We start from the raw sequence: 16,094 nt of genomic DNA on the forward strand, positions 1-16,094 counted from the left end.
TCGAGTCTAGTGTCATTCTCAGTGAGCCTGTAGCACTATCGACAATATGATCAATCTGGGACGGACTAAAGTTAGCACAGGAGTCCTCCGTCACATTGAGACGTGGTATTGAATCAAATGCAGAAGGAATCACTTCTTTAAATTTAGCTACAGCACTGTCAGTTAGACATCTGGTGTAGAAACTTTTGACTAACGGTGTACACTCCGGGAGTATAAACTCAAAAGTTATGAGGTAATGGTCCGACAGAAGAGGGTTCTGTGGGAAGACCTCCAAATGCTCAATGTCAATGCCATATGCAAGAACAAGGTGGAGGGTGTGACCAAAGCAGTGAGTGGGTTTCTGTACTCTCTGACAGAAGCCAATCGAGTCTAATAATGACGTAAATGCAGCACTAAGGTAATCATTATCAACATCCACATAAATACTCTGAAAATTCATATAGAAATTCCGAATATGAAATTCCTACTCCAATCGGCCAGTTTACCACTCAATCTTTCAGCACTACAATTTAACTGTCTGGTTGAGACCAAAAGTAAAAATAAACAACAAATGAAATCGTGTTGTGGCAAACTAAAAAAAATCAACTATGTCCTTTCATTCTATCTTTGACATCTCATGCAAACAGGATGCAGTCCCATTCCTGATTGGACAACAACAATCTTAGTGATTATATAGATGTGGATAAATATGAAGGTTCATCACTAATGTGTGGACAACCGTGAGGGTTGAACAGGTAGGATGTTAAAATGTTTAGAATTGTTGTTGAGTTGACTGATAATTTATATATATTTGTTTATACATTCTGTTTCGTATTTTATGTGTCAGGCTTGACTTCAACACAATATGACAAATAAATGCATAGATGTAAATGCACTGAAATGTTAAAGAGATGGTATCAAATTGGGCCTATTGCCCAGATACCATTGAATCAATCAAATAAATGCTTATTGCTAATATTAATTGTCTTTAATTGTAGGAACCCTAAAACATGGAACCTGAAGTCACTCTCAACCGGACCAACTTTGTGACTGCCACACATCCCTGCTACGAAATAGATCATTTTTATTTCATACTGACAAAGACCCCTTCCATTATTTGTGTATTATTATATATGTTCCTAATGTTATTGTCTGTTATAACAATATGTGGAAACCTTCTCGTTATAATTTCTGTCTCTTACTTCAAACAGCTCCACACTCCTACTAACTACCTTATTCTCTCTCTGGCTGTGGCTGACCTGCTTGTTGGGATCATAGTCTTTCCTTTCAGCATGGCTTTCTCACTGAGCTCGTGTTTGTATCATGAGGGTGTATTCTGCAAAGTGCGAGGCAGTTTTGATATATCACTGAGCTCAGCTTCTATTCTGAACCTCTGTTGTATTTCTATTGACAGGTATTATGCAGTATGTCGGCCTCTGACTTATAGAACTACAATAAGCTGTCGTGTTATTGTGATCATGATCCTGGTGAGCTGGGGGGTCTCTGTTCTAATTGGAGTTAGCATCATAATTGCTGGATTAAATAATGATAAATGTGAGGAAAGGTGTTTAATTGATGTTCTCCTTGAAAACACTATTGGACCTTTATTGACATTTTATCTTCCAGTGATAATAATGCTCTGTATATATGTAAAGATTTTCTTTGTGGCACAGAGACAGGCACGCAGCATTCGTAACACAACCTGTCAGAAAACAAAGTCTGGGGCCACTGTCAGTAAGATGGAGAGAAAGGCCACCAAAACTCTGGCTACTGTTTTAGGAGTTTTTCTATTATGTTTGACTCCTTTCTTTCTTTGTGTCACCTTTCTGCCTTTCAGTTATAATTCAGTACCAGTTCCTGTGATGGAAACTCTCAACTGGCTTACACTGTCAAATTCAATGCTCAATCCATTTATTTATGCTTTCTTTTACAGCTGGTTCAGATCAGCTTTTACAATGATAATTTCTGGAAAGATATTTCAAGGTGATTTTACTAACTCAAAACTGTCTTGACTTGACACAATACAGATGATTATGGGTTCACACAACTGTACTTTACATTTGACTCAGAACTGCATATTTATGCGAATAATCCTTTATGAGCTTTGTTGTTTCAAAAATTATTTTCCAAAAAATAATGAGAAACTAACGCAAATCACAAAATTACTTGGAATAATACAATTTAGAATCTTAAAAAAGTAAAGACCTGTTGAAGTACTTGACTACGACATTCTGGTACTAGTGAAGTGGTTCTCAAATTTTTTTTTCGCCCCACTTCAGAGGAAGAAAAATGTTCGTGCCCCAAAGAAATTGTAACTAAATGGTCTATGCAAAATTTTTATTGAAATAACAACTTTCCTTTTTCAAATAATATAATAAAGAACATTGCAATCACTTTCAAGTAAACCAGATTGCTCCATCAGACAAAAACAAATAAAAAGTGCAATCACTTTGTTAGAACAATGCAAATAAAGTTGTGCAAAAAAGAACTAATATTTGGCAAATAGCTTATTGTGGCTGCAATTAACATGTTTGGCACTGAATATATTTTCAAGATAATAACAATAAGTGCAACCTGTGAAAAACTAAACAAAACAAGTTCAAATATGTGTTGTAAATAATACTAATAATATAATATTCTTCTTGTTTTTACTCTTTTATCTTATTTCTGTTATTATACTACTTGTTTTTTACTTATTACTGTGAGCAATGCTGCTGTAATCCTGTAATTTCCCCACTGAGGGACTAATAAAGGATTATCTTATCTTATCTTATCTTAAATATCTTGTCTGTCAGCTGAGGAAGGTGGAGTGGATGAATGTTGGAAATGGAATCAACGTCTCGAGAGTCATTATATGAGCGTTTGCACGTGTGAGTCATCTCGTAACGTGGCACAGATAACAGGAACAAGGAACAGGCCACCACAGCCTTGAAGATGAAGATTTAATTCATTCAGCTTTCCAAATGTGTCATTGCCAATTTCCTCAGAAATTGTTCATCAGCAAACGTGCCTGCAAATTAATAATTATAATTGAATAAATACATTTTACTCCAAAAATTATATTAAAGATAAAATAAATGATAAACTGAATCCACCTCCTCTTTGCAGAATAATATGTGTATGGATAATTTGAGTACAATTTCAATTGTATCGTACTGTCCTGTATGACATGTGTCATGCATGTGACGGATGTTTAATGTCTCTGAGCTCAAAGACTCGTGACAACACTTTTCCTCAAGAGAGCCACCGAGCTTCGCTGTGAAGCAGCTGAAAGCTCCGCTCCCGTCTCCTCACAGAGTGGAAACAGTGGTGCGTTCAGCCCGTGGTCTGTCAGGTAACTGTCCAGAAGCCTGAAGAGCTAGTCAGCCGATTGCTAGTTTGCCTCCATATTGGACCTCGAGATCGCACATGCGCACACGTAACCTGAGAACGCCGTAACCGTAATGTATGACAGGTCATAAATTACGGGCAGGACGAAGATCTTCAGATGTTTTGATTCCTACACTGACCAGTCCCTTGGTTTTTATAACCTGAACCCCTACCTTTCTTCTCTTTTATCCATGCCATGTGAATTGTGACTCTTCAGTGGATCCTTGGCAGACTCGTAGTGACTAACGGTGCATCTTCTTGAAAGAATAAACGATTTCATTAGACAAGTTGTTTCTTCGATATTCGTAATTTTTCGTAAATTCGTAATTTCAGCCACCACAATTGCCGTCTAGGAAAGGGATTCTTTGAAAGATTGTCAGGAGCCAGCGAACGGTGAATTGATCATACATTTTTTTAAATGTTACGTAGATGATAAAATGCAGTCCTTGAGATTTGCTTAACATGTGAGTTAAAGGACAAGTCTCGGTCAAAGATAACTAGAGATTCTTTACAGTGTTGGATGCCAGGGCAATGCCATCTACAGAAACCACATCACCAGATAATTGATCTCTGAGGTGTTCAGGGCCCAGTAAAATAACTTCAGTTTTGTCTGAGTTTAACATCAGGAAGTTGCAGGTCATCCATGTTTTTATGTCTTTAAGACATTCTTGAATTTTAGTGAGCTGGTTGGTCTCCTCTGGTTTGATCGATAGATATAATTGAGTATCATCTGCATAACAATAAAAGTTTATGGAGTGTTTTCTGATAATGTCGCCCAAAGGAAGCATATATAAGGTAAATAAAATTGGTCCAAGCACAGAACCTTGTGGATGTCCGTGATTAACGTTGGTGGTCATTGAGGCTTCATCGTTTACAAATACAAATTGAGATTGATCTGATAAATAGGATTTAAACCAACTTAGTGCGGTACCTGAAATGCCAATCGACTGATCCAGTCTCTGTAATAGGATGTCATGATCAATGGTGTCGAACGCAGCACTAAGGCTCACTGAGAATGACACTTGACTCGATAGCACCACTGAAGAAAAAGACAGTGAGGCAAAGGAGGTTTGCTCACTGGTAGAACCCTCAGACCCGCGACCTAAAGCAAACTTCACGAAAGCTTGAAAACATATGGTGTTCCACAAATCTGAATCACGCATTCCCTTCCTCTCTAAGATCCTTGAGAAAGTAGTCGCAAATCAGTTGTGTGACTTTCTCCATCATAATAGTTTATTTGAGGAGTTTCAGTCAGGATTTAGAAAACACCACAGAGACAGCACTGGTGAAAATTACAAATGACCTCCTAAAGCATCAGATAAAGGACTCATCTCCGTACTGGTATTATTAGACCTTAGTGCTGCGTTCGACACCATTTATCATGACATCCTATTACAGAGACTGGATCAGTGGATTGGCATTTCAGGTACCGCACTAAGTTGGTTTAAATCCTATTTATCAGATCGATCTCAATTTGTATTTGTAAACGATGAAGCCTCAATGACCACCAACGTTAATCACGGAGTTCCACAAGGTTCTGTGATTGGACCAATTTTATTTACCTTATATATGCTTCCTTTGAGAAATATTATCAGGAAACACTGCATAAACTTTCATTGCTATGCAGACGATGCTCAATTATATCTATCCATCAAACCAGAGGAGACCAACCAGCTCGCTAAAATTCAAGAATGTCTTAAAGACATAAAAACATGGATGATCTGCAACTTCCTGATGTTAAACTCAAACAAAACTGAAGTTATTTTACTGGGCCTGAACACCTCAGAGATCAATTATCTGGTGATGTGGTTTCTGTAGATGGCATTGCCCTGGCATCCAACACCACTGTAAAGAATCAAGGCGTTATCTTTGACCAAGACTTGTCCTTTAACTCCACGTTAAGCAAATCTCAAGGATTGCATTTTTTCATCTACGTAACATTTCAAAAATCAGGCACATCTTGTCTCAAAAAGATGCAGAAAAGCTGGTTCACGCGTTTGTTACTTCCAGACTAGATTACTGCAACTCCTTATTATCAGGCTGCTCTAATAAGTCTCTTAAATCCCTCCAGTTGATCCAGAATGCTGCAGCTCGTGTACTCACACAAACTAAGAAAAGAGATCACATGACTCCTGTATTAGCTGCTCTGCACTGGCTCCCTGTAAAATCAAGAATCACATTTAAAATTCTTCTCCTCACCTACAAAGCCTTGATTGGTGATGCACCATCATATCTTAAGGAGCTTGTAGTACCATATTGCCCCACTAGAGAGCTGCGCTCACTAAATGCGGGGCTACTTGTGGTTCCTAGAGTCCTAAAAAGTAAGATGGCAGCCAGAGCCTTCAGTTATCAAGCTCCTCTTTTATGGAACCAGCTTCCACTTTCAGTCCGGGAGGCAGACACAGTCACCTAATTTAAGAGTAGACTTAAGACTTTCCTCTTTAATAGTGCTTATAGTTAGGGCTGAATCAGGTTTGCCCTGGTCCAGCCCCTTGATATGCTGCTATAGGCTTATAGGCTGCTGGGGGATGTTTTAGGATACACTGAGCACCTATCTCCTCTTCTCTCTCTACTTATGGATGAATTTACATCTCTCCATTGCACCTTATTAACTCTGCTTCCTCCCCGGAGTCGTTGTGACTTCACGTCTCATAGGGTCCATTGGACCTGGAGGTGTCTGATGCTGGTGAACCGGCCTCCCGCGTTGGCCCTGCTGATGCCCCGCCCCCCCCCCCCCCCCCCCCCTCCTCTCTACCTCCTTCTGTTTCATGGATTGGAGTTCCATTCATACATTGTCATATTCATGTAATGTGTTTATGTAACTTTGTAAATGCTGTTCATTCTGAACACATGACATCTATTCATCTGTCCATCCGGGGAGAGGGATCCTCCTCTGTTGCTCTCCTGAAGGTTTCTTCCCTTTTTTCCCTGTCAAAGGTTATTTTTGGGGAGTTTTTCCTGATCCGATGTGAGGTCAAAGGTCAGGGATGTCGTATGTGTACAGATTGTAAAGCCCTCTGAGGCAAATTTGTAATTTGTGATATTGGGCTATACAAAATAAACTGAATTAAATTGAATGTTGGTGGTTCCACATCACGTGAGCCATCCATAGAGAGTAATCGTGTGGGTTTGATGTTAATTCAAATTGTGCCTCCCTTGTGAACGATTCTCTTCCTCACCATTTCTCTGCACGGGCAGCCAAACTGGTCGCTCTAAAAAAAATTTAATCTGTTGGCATAACTTGTCTCCCTAAACATTTCTTTTCTCTCTATGGTGAGTTGTCACACGGGTAAAAGACCATGCGACAAAGGGGAGGTTTGGTTTGATAAATTGATAACAATAAATTGATTAACTAAAGGTGTTTTGGTCCATGCACAGCATCTTGTCAACTCTGCATAACATGTGCAACGCATAATGTAAGCAGACTATTTAAAATTTCTCAACAGGCATTATGTTAACACCATCTGAATGTAAAAAGTACTGTGTAGTATAGCAGACATATGGTCTGAGTGAGTTGAAATCATTTTACATCTTCACACCAAAATAGTGCAACAATAAAAAATATATCTGCTGTCACAAAGCCTGCAAACTGATTTCATCTTGAATTTAGTGATTAGACACAATGTAATTTGCTGAGCGCAAGTTCAAGTGGTAAGCTAAGTGAAGAATTTATCACAAGATGTCCTCGGCTCTGCTAGACTGTTGATCCTTAAGCGAGACACTTGACCCCAAATTGCTCCAATGTATTTGTATGAATGTTGGTTAGTTCTGATAATCAGGTGGCACCTTGCATGGTAGCCCTTGCCATCAGTGTATACATGGGTGTGAATTGGTGAGTGATGACATGTAGGGTAAAAATGCTTTACTATACAAGTACAAGTCCATTTATCGTTTTACTATTTACTTCGTTCTAGGTACTTTTCAAATAGATAGGCATAGAAAGGTTAGTGGTGATTTTAATCATGAGAAACATAGAAACTCGTCATATTGTCACGGGAGAACGGCAAGAATAGGACCTAAACGCCGCCAAATAGGAACAAAAGGCAACTTTATTGCTTGCAGCAAAGATCCAAAGTACTACCTCACCCCCGTGATCTATGGTGATCATAATAGGACGAACTGACAAAGTTCGTCCTGACAAAATCCCATCTGATTGGACTGTAGACATGTGTATTCATTATGGTAATTAGGTGGGGATTAAATATTTTAGCATCACATTCAAAGGTTCTGTACACTAGCACAGAGAATGGGGAAACACAGCCACACTGATGCGTCATCTAACTTGAGTGGTATGGTATGAAATTTAATAAACTACAAATGTTTTGTTAATGTCTCAGTTTTTGAAGAACATTTATGTTGTTGTGGTTACACATGCTAAAATAAATATTCAAGTATTTGAAAACGTTCCTCAGTGTATATGGTTGATATTGGAAATTTGAATTTCAGGAATCTATGTATAAGCATGGATCCAGAAGCGACTGTCAACAGGACTTACACTGTTAACGACATACATACCTGCTACGAGACAGATAATACAACGTACTTCTTCACCAGCAACCCTTCCGTAATATGTGTTCTATTACATGTTTTCCTCGGCGCATTGTCCGTTGTCACAATATGTGGAAACCTTCTCGTTATAATTTCTGTCTCTTACTTCAAACAGCTCCACACTCCTACTAACTACCTTATTCTCTCTCTGGCTGTGGCTGACCTGCTTGTTGGGATCATAGTCTTTCCTTTCAGCATGGCTTTCACTGTAACCTCATGTTGGTATCACGAGCGTTTGTTTTGTAAAGTACGAGGAAGCTTTGATATTACACTGAGCACAGCTTCCATTTTGCACTTATGCTGTATTTCTATTGACAGATACTACGCAGTATGTCAGCCTCTTGCTTATACAAGTAAAGTAAATGGTCGTGTCAGTGGGATTATGATCCTGATGAGCTGGGCAGTTGCTGCTCTGATTGGAATCAGCATTATAATAGCAGGTTTTAATCAAGGAAAATGTGAAGAAAGTTGCTTAATTGATGCTCTAATATCAACCATATTTGCGTGTATATTTTCCTTTTATATCCCAGTCCTTATAATGCTTAGTATCTACCTGAACATTTTCCTTGTTGCACAAAGACAGGCAATCCACATTCAGAACACAACTGGTCTGAACACAAAGTCTGGGGCTACTGTGAGTAAGATGGAGAGAAAGGCCACCAAAACTCTGGCTATTGTTTTGGGAGTGTTTATCTTGTGTTGGACTCCTTACTTTCTTTGTATCACCTTTCAGCCTTTAACGTACGATGTTACACCAATTGCTGTGATTGAAACACTCAACTGGCTAACACTGTCAAATTCAATGCTCAATCCATTTATTTATGCTTTCTTTTACACCTGGTTCAGATCAGCTTTTAGAATGATCATTTCTGGAAAACTATTTCGAGGGGACTTTACTAACTCAAAACTTCTTTGACTTGTCTTTTTCTTTTAAATGGCATTTTAGTTTCGGTGAAAATATAAAACATTTTTATTTTACCACTATGTACCCAGGTATTTTGCGTTAAAAAAAATAAGAATGTAATACATAATACTTTAATACTAGTAAAATCAGTAAATAATAACACAACACTTGCAGGTAACAGATCAGATCAGAATCTAAAAAAGTTTCGTAAAGCAGTTTACCAAAGCAATTAATTTCACCATCCTAAAGCCCTTTCACAGGTTGTTTAATCATCTGGCTCTATTGTCTTTTCATATATCATATTTCATTTTATATAAAAATGTCACTATATCTGTAGAATAGTTTTGTTAAAGCCAAAAACCCTTCCACAGAGGTGCCATGTCTTTGTTCCATGTTCCGGCCCATTACTCCGAAACCCCAAAAGTCCGAAAAAATGAAAGAAACTCTATCTGCAACAAACAAAGGCACATCGCTCATTATTAAGCAGATTGAGATCACTGGATCTTTCCAAATCCCAAATGTTTGTTATTACAATGGCAAAGACATCACATAATAAGTTTGACGTACACTGGTATTCTCACTGGATATCTAACCAACAAAGTCAACGAGTAATAAGAGGCTGGGGTTGCCTTTGCCAGTTAGTTCCAATGAAGTCATTCTGCCTAATAATTAGCCGTTTGCTTCTATTTGTTGTACGGAGATTTTTTCCGAGCAATGGGCCTTTTAATTGATGTTTGTTTCGGGATAACGGACTATCAAAAAAATGGGCTTCTGGTCCAATGCAACAGACTTGACTAATGTTGTTTCATAGTAGTAATGGGCCATCAGAACAATGTGCAGTGCCCTCTTACATGTTATGTGGAGTTACATATTTTCCTTGGCTCATGATTAACTGTTGTAACAACATCTGGAAACCTTGTGATAATCATTATTTACTTCAAACAGCTTCACGCTTCCACACACTACCTTATTGTCCCTGTGGCTGACCTGCTTGTGGCATCTTTGATATCGTCATAAGCATATCTACCATTCTGAACTTGTGCTGTATTTGTATTGACAGATATTATGTAGTGTAACATTCTCTGAAGATTTTCATTGACTATAGATGTCATTAAAGGAAAACAATAAAGATTAACATCTTGGATCTACTCTGTCTTGCTTATTACAGTATACACGGTGTAAGGGAAATTTGATTCTTGATTATTACAGGAAGCCAGTGCAGAGCAGCTAATACAGGAGTAATGTGATCTTGCACCAGCCTGATAAGGAGTTGCAGTAATCTAGTCTAGAAGTAACAAATGCGTGAACCAGCTTTTCTGCATCTTTTTGAGACAAGATGTGCCTGATTTTTTAAATGTTACGTAGATCAAAAATTCAATCCTTGAGATTTGCTTAACGTGGGAGTTAAAGGACAAGTCTACTGTCAGGGGCAATACAACTCTGAAAATCTCGTGAGGTTCCTGAACGCATCGCTCTCTCTCTTCCGGTAAGCGTATTGCATCACTTCCGGTTGCCAGCTTAGCAGCTCTCGATGTTTTCTTCTCCCCCTCCCGCTCCCTCTTGCTCAGAGTGTCTCATGTATAGCTATTCCTCTGCCTGTCTTAAGGATAACGGTACATGCAACAAGTGTAGTTCATTTGCTGGTTGGAGGCAGTTCTAAGTGGGTTAGATGCACGGCTCCGCACCATCGAAGCTCAGACAGTTACGTTAGTTAGCCCGCCTCCCCCCATACCCGGTCGGAGCCTTTAGCATTAGCCTCTGTTAGCTGTCCCCCGGCAGCCCCCGAGCAGCCGGATGGCTGGGTGACTGTTCGAAGGGGTTTTAAGTCTAAACAGAAGCCCACTGAGCACCGCCAACCTCTTCACGTTTCGAACCAGTTTTCCCCACTCAGCGACGCACCCGCTGAGAAACCCACTCTGGTTATAGGTAGCTCCATAGTCAGAAACGTGAAGATAGGGAAGCCAAGGACCAAAGTCATATGCATCCCAGGGGCCAGAGCGGGCAACATTGAATCTTGTTTAAAACTGCTGGCTAAAGATGAGCGTAGTTACAGTAAGATTATAATACACGCCGGCGGTAATGACTCCCGACTGCGGCGGTCAGAGGTCACTAAAATTAATGTGGAATCGGTGTGTACTTATGCCAAGACAATGTCGGACACCGTAGTTTTCTCTGGCCCTCTCCCCAATCTGATCAATGATGACATGTATAGCCGCATGTCGTCATTCAACCGCTGGTTGTCCAGGTGGTGCCCAGCAAACAATGTGGGCTACATAGATAACTGGAAGACTTTCTGGGGAAAGCCTGATCTGATGAGTCGAGACGGCATTCATCCCACTTGGGATGGAGCGCGTCTCATTTCTGCAAACATGGCAAAGTTGATTAGCGGACTTAATCCATGACCCAGAGTTCAGATCAGGAAGTCTTCCTCCCTTCTCTGCACTTCCATCCGAGCAGTTACCCACCCTTAACCTTAACTCTATAGAGACTGTGTCTGTCCCACGGCCACTTAAATTAATTAAATCAAAAGTAACCAGAAGAGGAGTCATACAAAATAACCTCATACAGGATAACATCACTACTGCAACAGTGCAACAAAACAGGATAATTAAATGTGGACTCCTAAATATTAGATCTCTGTCATCTAAAGCTGTATTAGTAAATGATTTAATATCAGACAATCACATTGATTTACTGTGTCTTACTGAAACCTGGCTAAGCCATGAAGAATATGTCAGCCTAAATGAATCAACTCCTCCAAGTCATTTTAATACTCACATTCCTCGAGGCACCGGCCGAGGAGGTGGAGTAGCAGCCATCTTTGACTCAAGCCTATTAATGAATCCTAAACCTAAACTAAACTACAACTCATTTGAAAGCCTTGTTCTTAGTCTTTCACATCCAACCTGTAAAACATTACAGCCAATTCTATTTGTTATACTGTACCGGCCACCAGGTCCATATTCAGAATTTATATCTGAATTTTCAGAGTGTTTATCAAGTTTATTCCTTAAAACTGATAAGGTTATTATTGTAGGAGATTTTAATATTCATGTGGATATTGATAATGATTGCCTTAGTACTGCATTTATCTCATTGTTGGACTCGATTGGCTTCTGTCAGAGAGTACAGAAACCCACTCACTGCTTTGGCCACACCCTCGACCTTGTTCTTACATATGGCATTGACATTGAGCATTTGGAGGTCTTCCCACAGAACCCTCTTCTGTCGGACCATTGCCTCATAACTTTTGAGTTTATACTCTCGGAGTATACACCGTTAGTCAAAAGTTTCTACACCAGATGTCTAACTGACAGTGCTGTAGATAAATTTAAAGAAGCGATTCCTTCTGCATTTGATTCAATACCACGTCTCAATGTGACGGAGGACTCCTGTGCTAACTTTAGTCCGTCCCAGATTGATCATATTGTCGATAGTGCTACAGGCTCACTGAGAATGACACTAGACTCGATAGCCCCTCTGAAGAAAAAGACAGTGAGCCAAAGGAGGTTTGCTCCCTGGTATAACCCTCAGACCCGCGTCCTAAAGCAAACTTCACGAAAACTCCAAAGCATATGGCGTTCCACCAATCTGGAAGAATCACACTTAGTTTGGCGAGATAGTCTTAAAACATATAAAAAGGCTCTCCGTAATGCCAGAGCAGCCTATTACTCATCAGTAATAGAGAAAAATAAGAACAACCCCAGGGTTCTCTTTAGCACTGTAGCCAGGCTGACAGAGAGTCACAGCTCTGTGGAGCCGTGTATTCCTATAGACCTCAGTAGTAATGACTTCATGAACTTCTTCAATGAAAAGATTTGAACTATTAGAGGCAAGATTGATGATCTCTTGCCCTCAACTACTACCGATCTGTCATCAAGAGGAGTGGCCTTGGAAACGGCTGTATGCCCTGGTGTATATTTGGATGGCTTTTCTCCCATTAACCTTGACCAATTGTCTTCAACGGTTTCTACTTCTAAACCGTCTACCTGTCTCTTAGACCCCATCCCAACGAGGCTGCTTAAAGACGTGTTGCCTTTAATTGGCACCTCTCTGTTGGATATTGTTAATGTGTCTTTGCTAAGAGGCCATGTACCACATTCCTTCAAAGTAGCTGTAATTAAACCTCTCCTGAAGAAGCCCACTCTTAATCCAGAGGTGTTGGCTAACTACAGACCAATCTCTAACCTTCCCTTCCTCTCTAAGATCCTTGAGAAAGTAGTCGCAAATCAGTTGTGCGACTTCCTACATCAGAATAGTTTATTTGAGGAATTTCAGTCAGGATTTAGAAAACACCACAGCACAGAGACAGCACTGGTGAAAATTACAAATGACCTCCTAATTGCATCAGATAAAGGACTCATCTCCGTACTGGTATTATTAGACCTTAGTGCTGCGTTCGACACCATTGATCATGACATCCTATTACAGAGACTGGATCAGTCGATTGGCATTTCAGGTACCGCACTAAGTTGGTTTAAATCCTATTCATCAGATCGATCTCAATTTGTATTTGTAAACGATGAAGCCTCAATGACCACCAACGTTAATCACGGAGTTCCACAAGGTTCTGTGCTTGGACCAATTTTATTTACCTTATATATGCTTCCTTTGGGCAATATTATCAGGAAACACTGCATAAACTTTAATTGCTATGCAGACGATACTCAATTATATCTATCGATCAAACCAGAGGAGACCAATCAGCTCGCTAAAATTCAAGAATGTCTTAAAGACATAAAAACATGGATGACCTGCAACTTCCTGATGTTAAACTCAGACAAAACTGAAGTTATTTTACTGGGCCCTGAACACCTCAGAGATCAATTATCTGGTGATGTGGTTTCTGTAGATGGCATTGCCCTGGCATCCAACACCACTGTAAAGAATCTGTAGTTATCTTTGACCGAGACTTGTCCTTTAACTCCCACGTTAAGCAAATCTCAAGGATTGCATTTTTTCATCTACGTAACATTTAAAAAATCAGGCACATCTTGTCTCAAAAAGATGCAGAAAAGCTGGTTCACGCGTTTGTTACTTCCAGACTAGATTACTGCAACTCCTTATTATCAGGCTGCTCTAATAAGTCTCTTAAATCCCTCCAGTTGATCCAGAATGCTGCAGCTCATGTACTCACAAAAACTAAGAAAAGAGATCACATGACTCCTGTATTAGCTGCTCTGCACTGGCTCCCTGTAAAATCAAGAATCAATAAAATTCTTCTCCTCACCTACAAAGCCTTGATTGGTGATGCACCATCATATCTTAAGAAGCTTGTAGTACCATATTGCCCCACTAGAGAGTTGCGCTGACTAAATGCGGGGCTACTTGTGTTTCCTAGAGTCCTAAAAAGTAGGATGGGAGCAAGAGCCTTCAGTTATCAAGCTCTTCTTTTATTTAACCAGCTTCCACTTTCAGTCCGGGAGGCAGACACAGTCACCTCATTCAAGAATAGACTTAAGACTTTCCTCTTTAATAGTGCTTATAGTTAGGGCTGAATCAGGTTTGCCCTGGTCCAGCCCCTTGATATGCTGCTATAGGCTTATAGGCTGCTGGGGGATGTTTTAGGATACACTGAGCACCTATCTCATCTTCTCTCTCTCCTTATGGATGAATTTACATCTCTCCATTGCACCTTATTAACACTGCTTCCTCCCCGGAGTCGTTGTGACTTCACGTCTCATAGGGTCCATTGGACCTGGAGATGTCTGATGCTGGTGAGCCGGCCTCCCTCGTTGGCCCTGCTGATGCGCCTCCTCTTTACCTCCTTCTGTTTCATGGGTTGGAATTCCATTCATACATTGTCATATTCATGTAATGTGTTTATGTAACTTTGTAAATGCTGTTCATTCTGTACACACACTATTGCTTCTGTCCATCCGGGGAGAGGGATCCTCCTCTGTTGCTCTCCTGAAGGTTTCTTCCCTTTTTTCCCTGTCAAAGGTTATTTTTGGGGAGTTTTTCCTGATTCGATGTGAGGTCCTGGGACAGGGATGTCGTATGTGTACAGATTGTAAAGCCCTCTGAGGCAAATTTGTAATTTGTGATATTGGGCTATACAAAATAAACTGAATTGAAATTGAATTGAAAAAAATTGAAAGTCCCAGTCAAAGATAACGCCGAGATTCTTTACAGTGGTGTTGGATGCCAGGGCAATGCCATTAACAGAAACCACATCACCAGATAATTGATCTCTGAGGTGTTCAGGGCCAGTAAAATAACTTCAGTGTGTCTGAGTTTAACATCAGGAAGTTGCAGGTCATCCATGTTGTTATGTCTTTAAGACATGCTTGAATTTTAGCGAGCTGGTTGGTCTCCTCTGGTTTGATGGATAGATATAATTGAGTATCATGTGCATAGACATGTGTGTACCCACCAAAACGTACTGCATCTTTAAAAACAATAAACCGTGGTTCACAGCAAGGCTCAAGCAGCTACGTCAAGCCAAAGAGGAGGCCTTCATGAGTGGGGACAGGATCCTGTACAACCAGGCCAGAAACACATTGACTAAGGAGATCAGAGTAGCAAAGAGAAGCTACTCTGAAAAGCTGAAAAACAGGTTTTCAGCTAACGTCCCTGCATCAGTGTGGAGAGGCCTGCAGGACATCACCAACTACAGGAAATCCTCCCCCAACCCCATGGAGAACCCTCAACTGGCTGACGACCTGAATGTGTTTTACTGCAGGTTTGATCACCCGCTCCAACTCAGACTTCACACAATCATCTGCACCCCCTGTTATCACCTCCCCTGACTCCCCACCGGCATTAACGGTCTGTGAAGAGGATGTGTACCAGCTCTTTCAGAGACAGAAGACAAGGAAGGCAGCAGGCCCAGACGGTGTGTCACCCTCCTGCCTGAAAGCCAGTGCTGATCAGCTGGCCCCCATCTTCACACGGATCTTCAACAGATCTCTGGAGCTGTGTGAAGTCCCCTCCTGCTTCAAACGCTCCACCATCATCCCGGTTCCCAAGAAATCCTCCATCACTGGGCTGAATGACTACAGGCCCGTCGCCCTGACATCTGTGGTCATGAAATCCCTGGAGAGACTGGTATTGACCCATCTGAAGGGCATCACAGGCCCCCTGCTGGACCCTCTGCAGTTTGCCTACAGAGCAAACAGGTCAATGGATGATGCAGTCAACATGGGGCTGCACTACATCCTGCAACACCTCGACTCCCCAGGGACCTATGCAAGGATGCTGTTCGTGGACTTCAGCTCGGCGTTTAACACCATCATTCCAGAAGTCCTCCTCACCAAACTCACCCAGCTCACTGTGCCTGCCTCCACCTGTC

At 40.7% G+C, this 16,094-nt stretch overlaps 2 protein-coding genes across 2 annotated transcripts; both read left to right on the forward strand.

Annotated features, from left to right (window-relative positions):
• The first annotated feature begins 989 nt into the window (after window positions 1-989).
• LOC117727845 (trace amine-associated receptor 1-like) lies at window positions 990-1,991 on the forward strand. The gene has a single exon (XM_034528353.1). It carries the CDS (start codon window positions 990-992, stop codon window positions 1,989-1,991), a length of 1,002 nt encoding a protein of 333 aa, XP_034384244.1.
• A 5,819-nt stretch (window positions 1,992-7,810) lies between these two features.
• Window positions 7,811-8,812, forward strand: LOC117727846 (trace amine-associated receptor 1-like). Its single transcript, XM_034528355.1, has one exon. It carries the CDS (start codon window positions 7,811-7,813, stop codon window positions 8,810-8,812), a length of 1,002 nt encoding a protein of 333 aa, XP_034384246.1.
• Window positions 8,813-16,094: the final 7,282 nt, after the last annotated feature.

This window comes from Cyclopterus lumpus, chromosome 24, assembly GCF_009769545.1.
Source record: "Cyclopterus lumpus isolate fCycLum1 chromosome 24, fCycLum1.pri, whole genome shotgun sequence".
Classification (NCBI taxonomy): domain Eukaryota; kingdom Metazoa; phylum Chordata; class Actinopteri; order Perciformes; family Cyclopteridae; genus Cyclopterus; species Cyclopterus lumpus.